The 14,829-nt window shown below is 56.2% G+C and overlaps 1 protein-coding gene across 3 annotated transcripts; it reads right to left on the bottom strand.

The window, feature by feature from the left end:
- Positions 1-176: 176 nt before the first annotated feature.
- On the bottom strand, positions 177-11,434 carry comta (catechol-O-methyltransferase a). 3 transcript variants are annotated; one of them, XM_041181479.1, is made up of 5 exons: positions 11,167-11,434; positions 8,667-8,943; positions 3,297-3,490; positions 1,735-1,872; positions 177-448 (listed from the first exon to the last, which is right to left on the bottom strand). In XM_041181479.1, the coding sequence occupies exons 2-5, from the start codon at positions 8,941-8,943 to the stop codon at positions 269-271; spliced, it is 789 nt and encodes a 262-aa protein (XP_041037413.1). In that variant the 5' UTR covers positions 11,167-11,434; the 3' UTR covers positions 177-268. The 3 variants fall into 3 exon arrangements, with proteins under 3 accessions (XP_041037413.1, XP_041037415.1, XP_041037414.1); XM_041181481.1 differs by having other exon boundaries at positions 1,741-1,872; XM_041181480.1 differs by lacking the exon at positions 11,167-11,434 and adding an exon at positions 10,302-10,568.
- Between the last annotated feature and the right edge of the window lie 3,395 nt (positions 11,435-14,829).

Genomic DNA, 14,829 nt, shown 5'->3' with positions numbered 1-14,829 from the left:
GAGGGGGAGGGGGAGGGGGAGGGTTGGGCCTCGGTTTAATGTCTCATCCCGAAAGGCGGGCGTCTACTCCGACCATGGACCCACCGTTGGACTGAACGGCCCCCCCCAAAGAGCCCCCTGCACCGTGAGGACAGAGGGCGGAGGGAACGGGAACATACACACACCCGGAGAACTCATCCTTCGTATCTCTTTATGGAAGGTGACACGCGATTACAGCAAAGGCGAGGAGGAGCGGGTCCGGTGCTCGTCTCGAGGTGGGAGGAGGCGGTCAGCCCAGGAACACCGACTTCTCCAGGCCGTCGGGGGCCTGCGTGTACTCCAGGTGGGAAGGGAGGTACTCGCTCCGGTAGCGCGGGTTCCGGCGGATGTACTGGAGGTACTCGGGTGCGCCCGGGCAGGTCACGTTGTCAGCCAGGAGCACCGTCCCGGGGCGAAGCAGCTCGTAGCTCTGCAGTTTGCCGGGGGAGAAAGAAAGCAGGGTCACCGAGGCAGCCGTCGAGCGTGACTGATCCCCGCCGGGAAGGCGCCGGCGCCGGCGGGACCGCGCCGTGGGACAGGGGTGGGGGTGGCAGCCACACAAGCGGCGGTTTCAGAAGCCAAGCAGGGAGCAGGCGCGCGCTGCAGGGCCCCGACCGGTAAAAGCACCGGGTCCGCCGGGAATCGATCAACCGAAACAGGAAAGGGAGAAGCCGGGGTCGTCGCCGGGTCGGGGAACTCAGCACTGACCCTCCGACAGTGCGGCGCTCCCTCAGCACTGACCCTCCGACAGTGCGGCGCTCCCTCAGCACTGACCCTCCGACAGCGCGGTGCTCCCTCAGCACTGACCCTCCGACAGCGCGGCGCTCCCTCAGTACTGACCCTCCGACAGTGCGGCGCTCCCTCAGCACTGACCCTCCGACAGTGTGGCGCTCCCTCAGCACTGACCCTCCGACAGTGCGGCGCTCCCTCAGCACTGACCCTCCGACAGTGCGGCACTCCCTCAGCACTGACCCTCCGACAGTGCGGCTCTCCCTCAGTACTGACCCTCCGACAGTGCGGTGCTCCCTCAGCACTGACCCTCCGACAGTGCGACGCTCCCTCAGTACTGACCCTCCGACAGTGCGGTGCTCCCTCAGCACTGACCCTCCGACAGTGCGGCATTCCCTCAGCACTGACGCTCTGACAGTGCGGCGCTCCCTCAGCACTGACCCTCCGACAGTGCGGCGCTCCCTCAGCACTGACCCTCCGACAGTGCGACGCTCCCTCAGCACTGACCCTCCGACAGTGCGGCGCTCCCTCAGCATTGACCCTCCGATAGTGTGGCGCTCCCTCAGCGCTGACCCTCCGACAGTGCAGCACTCCCTCGGTACTGACCCTCTGACAGTGCGGCATTCCCTCAGTGCTGACCCTCCGACAGTGCGGCACTCCCTCAGCACTGACCCTCCGACAGTGCGGCGCTCCCTCAGCACTGACCCTCCGACAGTGCGGCATTCCCTCAGTGCTGACCCTCCGACAGTGCGGCACTCCCTCAGCACTGACCCTCCGACAGTGCGGCGCTCCCTCAGCACTGACCCTCCGACAGTGCGGCGCTCCCTCAGTACTGACCCTCCGACAGTGCGGCTCTCCCTCAGCACTGACCCTACCACAGTGCGGCGCTCCCTCAGCACTGACCCTCCGACAGTGCAGCGCTCCCTCAGCACTGACCCTCCAACAGTGCGGCGCTCTCTTTACACTGACCATCTGAACTGAACTTGCCGTTACCTCTAGGAGTTTGGTGTCATGGGTATAACTTTCCTTCCAGTGATCCAGGAAAACGAAATCCAGTTTCTCAATATCAAACTTCTTCCTGAGTTCCGGAATCAGGTCCCAAGATGAACCCACCAAAAGCTCCACCTAAGATGCAATTGGGATATGTGATTTAATATTTACTTTGTTGACCTGTGGGACTCGGGTCAGTGGAGGGCAAATGAATTTGCAGCTTTCTCCACCAGCCTCGTTTAACAAACATGTCCCAACATAACGGAGATCCTAAAAACCACAAGACTATCTCTCCCTGGGTGATGCTGAATATCCTGAGACTATTCCACTGTAAGGGCATCACATCTTAATCTCAGACCTGTTTGAACACTCGACCCTCCTTATCTCTGTAACTTCCTCCAGCCCCTACACCCCTCCCTATCTCTGTAACCTCCTCCAGCCCCTACAACCCTCCCTATCTCTGCAACCTCCTCCAGCCTCTACACCCCTCCCTATCTCTGTATCCTCCTCCAGCCCCTACAGCCCTCCCTATCTCTGTAACTTCCTTCAGCCCCTACACCCCTCCCTATGTCTGTAACCTCCTCCAGCCCCTACACCCTCCCTATCTCTGTAACCTCCTCCAGCCCCTAAACCCCTCCCTATCTCTGTAACCTCCTCCATCCCCTACAACCCTCCCTATCTCCGTAACCTCCTCCAATCCCTACAACCCTCCCTATCTCTGTAACCTCCTCCAGCCCCCTACGCCCCTCCCTATCTCCGTAACCTCCTCCAGTCCCTACAACCCTCCCTATCTCTGTAACCTCCTCCAGCCCCTACTCCCCTCCCTATCTCTGTAACCTCCTCCATCCCCTACAACCCTCCCTATCTCATAACCTCCTCCGGCCCCTACACCCCTCCCTATCTCTGTAACCTCCTCCAGCCCCTAGAACTCTCCCTATCTCTGTAACCTCCTCCAGCCCCTACAAACCTCCCTATCTCTGTAACCTCCTCCAGCTCCTACAACCCTCCCTATCTCTGTAACTTCGTCCAGCCCCTACAACCCTCCCTATCTCTGTAACCTTCCTACAACCCTCCGAGATCTCTGCACTCCTCCAATTCCGGCCTCTTGACCATCCCCCGATTCCCATCGCTCCACCATTGGCGGCCGGGCCTTCAGCTGCCTGGGGGGGGCCCTGAGCTCTGGAATTCCCTCCCTAAACCTCTCCTCCTCTCTCTCTGTCTCTCTCTCTCTCTCTATCCCTCTCCGCCTCTCCCTCATTCTCCCTCTTCGCCTCCCTCTCTCTCCCACTCTTCCTCTCCCGCTCTCCCTCTTTCTCTCTCTGTCTCTCCCTCTCTCCCTCTCTCTCCCTCTCCCTCTCTCTGCCTCTCTCTGCCTCTCCGCCTCCCTCTCTCTCCCTCTCTGCCTTGGAGACGCTTGTAAATACCGACCGCTTTGATCGAGCTTCTCGTCAGCTGCTTTCATGTGGATCAGGGTCTGGTTTATGCTTTTGGGATGTGACTTGGGAAATTTTTAGGTGCTATATGAATGCAATTTGCTTTCGCTGAGCCCTTCTCTTCACCTGATCTTCCACCCCGGCGTAGCTGATAATCTGCCTGGCGAGCTTGGCAAAGTCGGGGTTAAACTCAACAGTGTAGAGGCGGGCCCCTGGTTTCAGGAGTCTTGCAATGCGGACAGTGGAATAGCCACAATACGTGCCCAGTTCCAACACCAGCCCAGGGTCAACCTCCGAAACGATCCGATCCAGGATCAAACCTGCAAGAGGAAGTGTAATCAAACTTAGGAAACTCGCTGAGCGCCTCCGGGCGACATCTCACACCACACAAGTACAGTTTGATCAGACAGCGGCACTGTGCCGTCTACTGCAGAAGGGATTCACAGCGTCCCAGTGGGCGGTACTCCTGTCAGAGTCCAAGGGTCATGGGTATCAATCCCGCGCCAGAAAAGCAGGTTACAGGTGCACCCTGTCACAGTTTTAGTACTGAGGGAGCACCGCACTGTCGGAGGGTCAGTGCTGAGGGTGCGCCGCACTGTCGGAGGGTCAGTGCTGAGGGAGCGCCGCACTGTCGGGGGGTCAGTGCTGAGGGAGCGCCGCACTGTCGGAGGGTCAGTGCTGAGGGTGCGCCGCGCTGTCGGAGGGTCAGTGCTGAGGGAGCGCCGCACTGTCGGGGGGTCAGTGCTGAGGGAGCGCCGCACTGTCGGAGGGTCAGTGCTGAGGGAGAGCCGCACTGTCGGAGGGTCAGTACTGAGGGAGAGCCGCACTGTCGGAGGGTCAGTGCTGGGGGAGAGCCACACTGTCGGAGGGTCAGTGCTGAGGGAGTGCCGCACTGTGGGAGGGTCAGTGCTGAGGGAGCGCCGCACTGTGGGAGGGTCAGTGCTGAGGGAGCGCTGCGCTGTGGGAGGGTCAGTGCTGAGGCAGCGCCGCACTGTGGGAGGGTCAGTGCTGAGGGAGCGCCGCACTGTCGGAGGGTCAGTGCTGAGGGAGTGCCGCACTGTGGGAGGGTCAGTACTGAGGGAGCGCCGCACTGTCGGAGGGTCAGTACTGAGGGAGCGCTGCACTGTCGGAGGGTCAGTGCTGGGGGAGCGCCAAGCCTTTGAACCTGCCATCTTTCAGTTGAGACGTTAATCTGCCACCCCGTTTTCCCTCTCAGGTGAATGTGGAAGATTTCACGGCCACTATTGGAGGAAGAACAGGGCGTGGACGGTGTGGGTGGGGGAGGGGTTTGGGGAGTTGGCAGTTCTTCCCGGTGTCCTGGGGCAAGTATTTATCCTGCAACCAAATCACCAAAAGCAGGTGATATGGGTTACTCTTCATCACGTTGCCTTTTGTGGGAGCTTGCTGCGTGCAAATTTGCTGCCTCGTTTCCAACGTTACAACAGCGGCCAGACTTCACATGTGGGGGCTCTGCAGCCTCAGCCGAGGGGAGCACATCTGAAATGGGTTTGTCTGTTTCATGCTTGTCAGCGTCGGTGGGTGCTGTGCCACCAGCAAGCTTTTAAAGCCCCTCTTCGGCTTTGGCACACCCTGCGGTAGCGGAAGGTGTTGCGAAATGGCGCGTCCGGCAACTTTCTTCGGACCAGCAATCACTTCAGTGTGTACTGAAGGGAACAAAGTGCCCCCCCCACCCCCTTCATGCTGCTGAGTAAGGAGTAACACGTAGCTGTGGCTCTGTCAGTCTGCCCTGCATAATAAACAGACAGGGCTCGAGTTAATCACCCATCTCATTCTTTAATCACCATGCAGGCCAGGCATTGGGAGATATCCGCAGGTCGCCGAGCGTCTCCTGGTAACAACCATTCAGCGAAAGCTGGCGTCTGAATTGCACATTTCAATGTGTAACTAAAGCTCATTCAGACACTGCAGCTACTTCAAGGTTGCTTTTTTACAAGGGAGGACAGTGACTATGTGTAAGAAAGAGAGAAAGAGAGAGAGAGAGAGAGACAGGGGGTGGGGGTGGCGTCATTGAAGGCATTTGCCCAGCTCCTGGAACCTGGTGCTTTGAGGAGTTTGAAGCAGAGGCTGTGTTATTTGACAGAAAGCAGGCAGAACAGCAGAGTGTGGTCCGTGACACAATCCGTGACAAATCAGGTAGAAGTCACGTTAAGAAATGTTCTCGCTCCCCCTGCCCCCCACCATTATCAGCCAGCCTTGCCCCAGTAGTTGAGCCTGTTGAAAATAAGGGTCCAGACATGATGCAGAAGAGAAGCGGCAGGGATATTGCATTTCAATGTCCATTTCATAGGACGTTCCAAAATGTGAGGTAGTTGATGCACTGGTCTTCGTTTTCAAAAATTCCCTGGGTTCAAGGAAGGTTCCATTAGATTGGAAAATGGCGAACGTAACTCCTTTATTCAAAAGGGGGAGGGAGAGAGACCGCAGGAAACTACAGGCCAGTTAGCTTAACATCTGTCGTAGGGGAAATGTTAGAAGCTTTTATTAAAGATGCTACAGCGGGGCAGATTCAGGGAAATCAGACAGAATCAATGTGGTTTTGTGAAAGGGAAATCGTGTTTAACCAATTTATTGAAGTTCTTCGAAGGATAAAGGGGAACCGGTGGATGTGCTGTACTTAGATTTCCAGAAGGCATTTGATAAGGTGCCACATCAAGGGTTATTGCAGAAATAAAAGCTCATGGTGTAGGGGGTGACATACTGGCATGGACAGAAGATCGGCTGGTTAACAGGAAGCAGAGAGTTGGCATAAATGGGTCTTTTTTCTGGCTGGCAGGATGTGATGAATGACATGACACAGGGATCAGTGCTGGGGCCTCAACCTTTTACTACTTATATAAATGAGTTGGATGAAGGGACTGAAGGTGTGGTTGCTAAATTTGTTGATGATACAAAGATAGGTAGGAAAGTAAGTTGTGAAGGAGGGTACAACAAGATATAAATAGGTTAAGTGAGTGAGCAAAGGCCTGGTAAATGGAGCATAATGTGGGAAAATGTGAAATTGTCCATTTTGGCAGGAAGAATAAAATAAGCAGACTATCTAGATGGTGAGAGGTTGCAGAGCTCTGAGGTACAGAGGGATCTGGGTGTCCTGGTGCATGATTCACACAAGGTTAGTATGCAGGTACAGCAGGTAATTAGGAAAGCTCCTAGGATGTTATCATTTATTGGGAGGGGAATTGAATACAAAAGCAGGGAGGTTATGCTTCAGTTGCACAGGACACCAGTGAGACCACATCTGGAGCATCGTGTACAATACTGGTCTCCTTATTTAAAGAAGGATGTAAATGTGTTTGAAGCAGTTCAGGGCAGGTTTACCAGACTAATACCTGGAATGGGAGGGTTGTCTTATGAGGGAAGGTTGGACAGGTTAGGCTGGTTTCCACTGGAGTTTAGAAGAGTGAGAGGCAACTCGATTGAAACCTTTAAGATCCTGAGGGGACTTGACAGGCTGGATGTGGAGAGCATGTTTCCTCTTGTGGGAGAATCTAGAACTGGGGGGGTCACTGTTTAAAAATAAGGGGTCATCCATTTAAGACAGAGATGAGGAGAAATTTATTCTCTCCGAGGGTTGAGAGTCTTTGGGTCTCCCTTCCTGAAAAGGTGGTGGAAGCAGAGTCTTTGAATATATCAAAGGTAGAGGTGGATAGATTCCTGATTAACAAGGGGGGTGAGAGGTTATCGGAGATGGGCAGGCACATGGAGTTGAGGTGACAGTCCGATCAGCCGTGATCTTATTGAATGGGGGAGCAGGGCTCGAGGGGCTGAATGGCCTCCTCCTGCTCCTAACTCGTACGTTTGTATTTTGTATGTAACACTCTACAGCCAATGAAGTAGACACCACTGTAATGGAATATTCGGCAGTTAACCTGCACAGCAAGCTCCCAGAAAAAGCAATGAGATAAATTATCAGACGATCTGTTTTTAGTGATATTGCTCTCCCCCAGCACTGACCCTCCGACAGTGCGGCTCTCCCTCAGTACTGACCCTCCGACAGTGCAGCTCCCCCTCAGTACTGACCCTCCGACAGTGCGGCGCTCCCTCAGCACTGACCCTCCGACAGCGCGGCGCTCCCTCAGCACTGACCCTCCGACAGTGCGGCTCTCCCTCAGCACTGACCCTCCGACAGTGCGGCGCTCCCTCAGTACTGACCCTCCGACAGTGCGGCTCTCCCTCAGTACTGACCCTCCGACAGTGCAGCTCCCCCTCAGTACTGACCCTCCCACAGTGCGGCGCTCCCTCAGCACTGACCCTCCGACAGCGCGGCACTCCCTCAGCACTGACCCTCCGACAGTGCGGCTCTCCCTCAGCACTGACCCTCCGACAGTGCAGCACTCCCTCAGCACTGACCCTCTGACAGTGCGGCACTCCCTCAGCGCTGACCCTCCGACAGTGCGGCGCTCCCCCAGCACTTACCCTCCGACAGTGCGGCGCTCCCTCAGCACTGACCCTCCGACAGTGCGGCGCTCCCTCAGTACTGACCCTCCGACAGTGCGGCTCTCCCTCAGCACTGACCCTCCGACAGTGCAGCACTCCCTCAGCACTGACCCTCTGACAGTGCGGCACTCCCTCAGCGCTGACCCTCCGACAGTGCGGCGCTCCCCCAGCACTTACCCTCCGACAGTGCGGCGCTCCCTCAGCACTGACCCTCTGACAGTGCGGCGCTCCCTCAGTACTGACCCTCCGACAGTGCGGCTCTCCCCCAGCACTGACCCTCCGACAGTGCGGCACTCCCCCAGCACTGACCCTCCCACAGTGCAGCGCTCCCTCAGCACTGACTCTCCCACAGTGCGGTGCTCCCTCAGTACTGACCCTCCGACAGTGCAGCTCCCCCTCAGTACTGACCCTCCCACAGTGCGGCACTCCCTCAGTACTGACCCTCCCACAGTGCGGCACTCCATCAGCACTGACCCTCCCTATCTCTGTAACCTCCTCCAGCCCCTACATCCCTCCCTATCTCTGTAACCTCCTCCAGTCCCTACAACCCTCCCTATCTCTGTAACCTCCTCCAGCCCCTACAATCCACCCTATCTCTGTAACCTCCTCCAGCCCCTACAACCCTCCCTATCTCTGTAACCTCCTCCAGCCCCTACAACCCTCCCTATCTCTGTAACCTCCTCCAGCCCCTACAACCCCCGGAGATGTGCGGTCCTCCGAGTCTGGCCTCTTTCCATCCCGTCGCTCCACCCTTGGTGGCCGTCCCCTCAGCTGCCTGGGGGCCTCGAAGCCCCTGCTGCTCCCGCCCGCAACCCCCCGCCTCGTCTGACACGCTTCTTAAAAGCCACTCCTTCGACCGCGGAGTTGCTCAGCCTGTCTGACCCGTCCCCTCGCGGCCCCTCCCCAACCCCCAACACCCCCCCCCCCACCCCCCGCCGCCGCCCCCCACACCTCGGAGTCCGACAGACGCTCCCACGCGGTGCCGCCGAGACCTCTTTCGCCCGTTAGAGGCGCGATATGTAAAGGCGGCGGGCCTCCTACCTTTCTCGTCGCCGACGTTCATGGCCCACTCGACCGTGTTGCAGAACCTGTCGACAGCGTCCAGCACGCTCTGCGGGTCACCGCGGGTGGCCGTCTCCAGGACGCACGCCAGCACGCGCTCCGGCTGGGAGCTGCCGGTCAGGCGGTCGCGCAGGTAGATGTGGATCCGGTCATGCCACAGGAGACAGAGCCAGCCGTTGCGCTTGACCAGGGACGGAATCAGCTTGAAGGCGACGAGGCTGACCACGGACGCCGCGCCCAGGAGGAGGAAAATCATCTGCAAAGCGAGCGAGCGGAATGAGCCCCGCGGTTAACGCCGCCGCGTTCTGCTTCGGTATCCGGGCCGCCGGGCATGCAACGGACCCGACTCGGGGTTGGCCTTCCGGTCGGCCGGTCGGTTCGTGGTTCGAGGGGGCTGTGGCGCGCGCCAAGGTCTCAGGCCGCGGGTCTGGAGCTGCCACCAACCCGCCACCTTTAGTGACCGGCGCTCGGCATCGTCATAACCTTCACGGCCAAGGGGCCCCAGCGCTGGGCAAATGGGGGTCAGGCGAGTAGGTCTGGTGTTTCCCCACCCGTCGGTGCATTTCGATGGGCCGAACGGCCTCTTTTGCCCTGTGCGGTTCTGCGAGTCCAACAGGGTTTGGCCCTTTTAACCGAGCGGGTCAGGGTGAAGGGTGTGAAGGGTTTACACAGCGAGGTGTAGCGGTATTACTGCTGGACAGGTGACCCAGGGTAATTCTCTGGGGACCTCGGGTCAAATCCTACCACAGCAGATGGTGGAATTTGAATTCAGTAGAAAAAAAACTTGGAGTTAGAAATCTGGCGGTGACCATTTCCTTTTTGGTTGTTAAAAACCCCCATCTGGTTCTCTCGAGCCCTTCAGGGAAGGAAATCTGCCAACCTTACCCGGTCTGGCCTACACGTGACTCCAGGCAATGTGGCTGACTCTTAAAATGCTCCCTCAGCTCGGGTAATAAGTGGGACGCCCGCGTCCCGTGAGTGAATAGTTCAAAAAATGATTCCTGACCTGGGGATGAGGAGCCTCGGTTGGGCGGGTGGATAGGAGGAGCTGGGACTTTCCGCCTTGGAGGGGGAGTTGAGAGAGGAGATTTCGGGATGGTGAGGGGGCCTGGGAAGAGCAGATAGAGAGAAACCGTCTCCGTTGGCGGAATGTACACGACGCAGAGGACATCGATTCCGGGTGACTGGTCAAAGGAGCAACAGCAACGAGGAAAAACTGGTTATGCAGCGAGTAGTTAGGATATGGAATGCACTGCCGGAGGAGGTGGTGGGGGGTGGGGGGGGGTGTGTGGGGAGGAGGTAGGGGGGAGGGGGCTGCAATTAGCTATGGGCAATAAACTCTGGCCATCTCCCGTGAATGAACATTAAAAAAAGGGTGGATTCAATCATGGCTTTCAAACAGGAATTGGACCAGCGGCTGAAGAGAGAACATTTACAGGGTCATGGGTGGGGGAAGGGTGAGGGGAGCGGGGCTTGCAGGGAGCCGGCACAGATCCGATGGGCTGAATGGCCTCCTTCTGTCACTCACGGATGCTAAACAACACGGCGGGGATGTGAACGGAGTTGGCGATTCATACTCCTCTGCTCACACCGTCACGCAGAGTCAAAACCTACCCGGAGGTGAACTGCTCGTTGGGAAAGCAGGTGCAGACGTGACGGGCCGAGTGGCCGCCTTCTGCACCGTGACGGCTCTGTGATTCGGTGCGAACCACCGCGTTGCCGGTTCCCGGGAGCTTGCTGTGGATCAATTGGCTGCTGCCTTCACTGTGCTAACGCAAGATCTCGCTTCCAATGGAAATAAAAATCCTCTTGAAGGAGGTCATTCATGAAGCCAGTCGCTCTCAGTCAGCGCAATCACCCCTGCCTCACGTATTAAGCAGAACTGCTGACTCCCAATAACATTAAACAAACCATCATAAAGATAAAAACAAAAAAACTGCGGATGCTGGAAATCCAAAACAAAAACAGAATTACCTGGAAAAACTCAGCAGGTCTGGCAGCATCGGCGGAGAAGAAAAGAGTTGACGTTTCGAGTCCGCGTGACCCTTCGACAGAACTAGGTGAATCCCAGGAGAGGGGTGAAATATAAGCTGGGTTTAAGGTGGTCATCACCTTCAACAAACCATCAATTCACTTCATACCGATCAGGATTAAAAACAGAAACTGCTAGAAATACACAAGCAGGTCTGGCATCATCCGTGGGGGGAGAGAAACAAGGTGGGGGGGGGGGGGGGGAGGTAACGTTTTAGATTGAATACGACCCTTAACAGGACTCCCTGCACCGCGCTGTGGTAGAGGCAGTACTGAGGGAGCGCCGCCCTGCCGGAGGTGCCGTCTTTCAGGACGAGGCAGTAAACCGAGGTCCCGCCCTGCCCTCTTAGCCGGGCAGTCAAAGATGTCACAGCCACTAGCGGAGGGGAGGGGAGGGGAGGGTCCGAAAAGAACAGAAGAATTCACTTGTCACTTTCTGGCAACTTACTTCTGAATGAGACCTTCCCCTTTCCCCCGCTGTCCTTCGGTGGGAGAGAGCCGGGCTGGCTGGCTGGCTGGCTGGGTGAATCTCCAAATGCCAGCTTAGAAAAGTGCTCGATCCCCTCTCTCCCTGTCTCTCTCTCTCTCTCACACACACACACACACACACACAGGCGGAGCAGGGCCCATGAAATCCTTCCCAGAAGCTGCCGGGAGACTGACGGGGAAGCAGCGTTAGGGATTATGAGCCTCACCTGCTGCCCTCCTACCCTCAGCTCAGCGGCTCCCACACAACTGTCAACAAGTGGGAGGAGGATTGAAACGCTTCAGGCAAAGTGTAAACCTGCACCGACCCCGGGAGAGAAATGGGAGCGGCCTTTCCTCCAATTCCAAAGGCCGACCTCGCAGTCAATCTGTTCCACTCCAACCCAACATGTTCACTCAACCCTTGTTCAATAATTCACAACCCGGTAATATATCTTTCTGGACGAAGACCAGGCTCAGTCACCCCTGTCCACCCACCCCCCCCCCACCCCACCCCAGCGCCCTGTGTTACTGACTGTATCTCTACTGATGTTAATCCAGCTCCCTCACACTGTCACTCAGTAACTCCTCTCCCCCCAGCGCCCTGTTACTGACTGTATCTCTACTGATGTTAATCCAGCTCCCTCACACTGTCACTCAGTAACCCCTCTCCCCCAGTGCCCTGTGTTACTGACTGTGTCTCTACTGATGTTAATCCAGCTCCCACACACTGTCACTCAGTAACTCCTCTCCCCCAGCGCCCTGTGTTACTGACTGTATCTCTACTGATGTTAATCCAGCTCCCTCACACTGTCACTCAGTAACCCCTCTCCCCCCAGCGCCCTGTGTTACTGACTGTATCTCTACTGATGTTAATCCAGCTCCCTCACACTGTCACTCAGTAACTCCTCTCCCCCCAGCGCCCTGTTACTGACTGTATCTCTACTGATGTTAATCCAGCTCCCTCTCACTGTCACTCAGTAACTCCTCTCCCCCCAGCACCCTGTGTTACTGACTGTATCTCTACTGATGTTAACCCACCTCCCTCACACTGTCACTCAGTAACCCCTCTCCCCCCAGTGCCCTGTGTTACTGACTGTATCTCTACTGATGTTAATCCAGCTCCCTCTCACTGTCACTCAGGAACCTCTCTCCCCACCAGTACCCTGTGTTACTGACTATATCTCTACTGATGTTAATCCAGCTCCCTCACACTGTCACTCAGTAACCCCTCTCCCTCCAGCACCCTGTGTTACTGACTGTATCTCTACTGATGTTAATCCCGCTCTCTCACACTGTCACTCAGTTTCCCCTCTCCCCCCAGTGCCCTGTGTTACTGACTGTATCTCTACTGATGTTAATCCAGCTCCCTCACACTGTCACTCAGTAACCCCTCTCCCCCCAGCGCCCTGTGTTACTGACTGTATCTCTACTGATGTTAATCCCGCTCTCTCACACTGTCACTCAGTAACCCCTCACCCCCCAGCGCCCTGTGTTACTGACTGTATCTCTACTGATGTTAATCCAGGTCCCTCACACTGTCACTCAGTAACTCCTCTCCCCCCCAGTGCCCTGTGTTACTGACTGTATCTCTACTGATGTTAATCCAGCTCCCTCACACTGTCACTCAGTAACTCCTCACCCCCCCAGTGCCCTGTGTTACTGACTGTATCTCTACTGATGTTAATCCAGCTCCCTCACACTGTCACTCAGTAACTCCTCTCCCCCCCAGTGCCCTGTGTTACTGACTGTATCTCTACTGATGTTAATCCAGCTCCCTCACACTGTCACTCAGTAACCCCTCTCCCCCCAGCGCCCTGTGTTACTGACTGTATCTCTACTGATGTTAATCCAGCTCCCTCACACTGTCACTCAGTAACCCCTCACCCCCCCATCTCCCTGTGTTACTGACTGTATCTCTACTGATGTTAATCCAGCTCCCTCACACTGTCACTCAGTAACCCCTCTCCCCCCAGCGCCCTGTGTTACTGATTGTATCTCTACTGATGTTAATCCAGCTCCCTCACACTGTCACTCAGTAACCCCTCTCCCCCCAGCGCCCTGTGTTACTGACTGTATCTCTACTGATGTTAATCCAGCTCCCTCACACTGTCACTCAGTAACCCCTCTCCCCCCAGCGCCCTGTGTTACTGACTGTATCTCTACTGATGTTAATCCAGCTCCCTCACACTGTCACTCAGTAACCCCTCTCCCCCCAGCGCCCTGTGTTGCTGGCGTTATCTCTACTGATGTTAATCCAGCTCCCTCACACTGTCACTCAGTAACCCCTCTCCCCCCAGCGCCCTGTGGTACTGGCGTTATCTCTACTGATGTTAATCCAGCTCCCTCACACTGTCACTCAGTAACCCCTCTCCCCCCAGCGCCCTGTGGTACTGGCGTTATCTCTACTGATGTTAATCCAGCTCCCTCACACTGTCACTCAGTAACCCCTCTCCCTCCAGCGCCCTGTGTTACTGACTGTATCTCTACTGATGTTAATCCAGCTCCCTCACACTGTCACTCAGTAACTCCTCTCCCCCCCAGTGCCCTGTGTTACTGACTGTACCTCTACTGATGTTAATCCAGCTCCCTCACACTGTCACTCAGTAAACTCTCTCACCCCCAGTGCCCTGTGTTACTGACTGTATCTCTACTGATGTTAATCCAGCTCCCTCACACTGTCGCTCAGTAACCCCTCTCCCCTCAGCAAGTAGTGTCTGTATTGTCTACTGGTGTTCAATCTGCTCTGGCAGCACTCAGTGCTGTGTTGCTGAGGAGGAGTGCGAATAAATAGCCGAGGAACAATTTTTAATATAAAAAGCATGGGAAATTGTTCCTGAATGTTGAATAGGTTTACAGTGATGAATTTCCCACTTTGCCACTGATAACACCTCGAAGATAAAGAGATTCACAGACAGCTTGTGCTGTGAAATATCCAGCATGAATTTTAATAGCGAGACTGGAGAAAGCAATTACTTTGAATCGTTTGGAAATGTCAGAGGAATCGTGCAGCCTTGTTACTCGCCCCGGAGAAGGGCGTTTGCGAACTTACCCTCTCTGCACAGTCAGGTTATCCTTCACCCACTGTCAAGAGGACCTCCAAAACAAGCAGGGGCTTGTTTCCATTAACAGGAACAGGAGGAGGCCATTCAGCCCCTCTCCAGCCTGTTACACAGGAACAGGAGGAGGCCATTCAGCCCCTCTCCAGCCTGTTACACAGGAACAGGAGGAGGCCATTCAGCCCCTCTCCAGCCTGTTACACAGGAACAGGAGGAGGCCCCATTCAGCCCCTCTCGAGCCTTTTACACAGGCACAGGAGGAGGCCATTCAGCCCCTCTCCAGCCTGTTACACAGGAACAGGAGGAGGCCATTCAGCCCCCTCTCCAGCCTGTTACACAGGAACAGGAGGAGGCCCCATTCAGCCCCTCTCCAGCCTGTTACACAGGAACAGGAGGAGGCCCATTCAGCCCCTCTCGAGCCTGTTACACAGGAACAGGAGGAGGCCCCATTCAGCCCCTCTCCAGCCTGTTACACAGGAACAGGAGGAGGCCCCATTCAGCCCCTCTCCAGCCTGTTACACAGGAACAGGAGGAGGCCCCATTCAGCCCCTCTCGAGCCTGTTACACAGGAACAAGAGGAGGCCATT

This window comes from Carcharodon carcharias (assembly GCF_017639515.1).
Source record: "Carcharodon carcharias isolate sCarCar2 chromosome 35 unlocalized genomic scaffold, sCarCar2.pri SUPER_35_unloc_6, whole genome shotgun sequence".
Lineage (NCBI taxonomy): Eukaryota > Metazoa > Chordata > Chondrichthyes > Lamniformes > Lamnidae > Carcharodon > Carcharodon carcharias.
Note: the sequence above shows the minus strand (reverse complement) of the source record. Positions and strands in the feature narration are given on the sequence as shown.

Bases quoted from the DNA above. Each gene is read 5' to 3' on its own strand.
- comta (XM_041181479.1), bottom strand. From the start codon at position 8,943: ATGATTTTCCTCCTCCTGGGCGCGGCGTCCGTGGTCAGCCTCGTCGCC. The intron at 1,873-3,296 runs GTGAAGAGAAGG...ATTGCATCTTAG, and splicing joins ACGCCGGGGTGGAAGATCAG to GTGGAGCTTTTGGTGGGTTC. The intron at 449-1,734 runs GCAAGTTCAGTT...GGCAAACTGCAG, and splicing joins CCAAACTCCTAGAGGTAACG to AGCTACGAGCTGCTTCGCCC.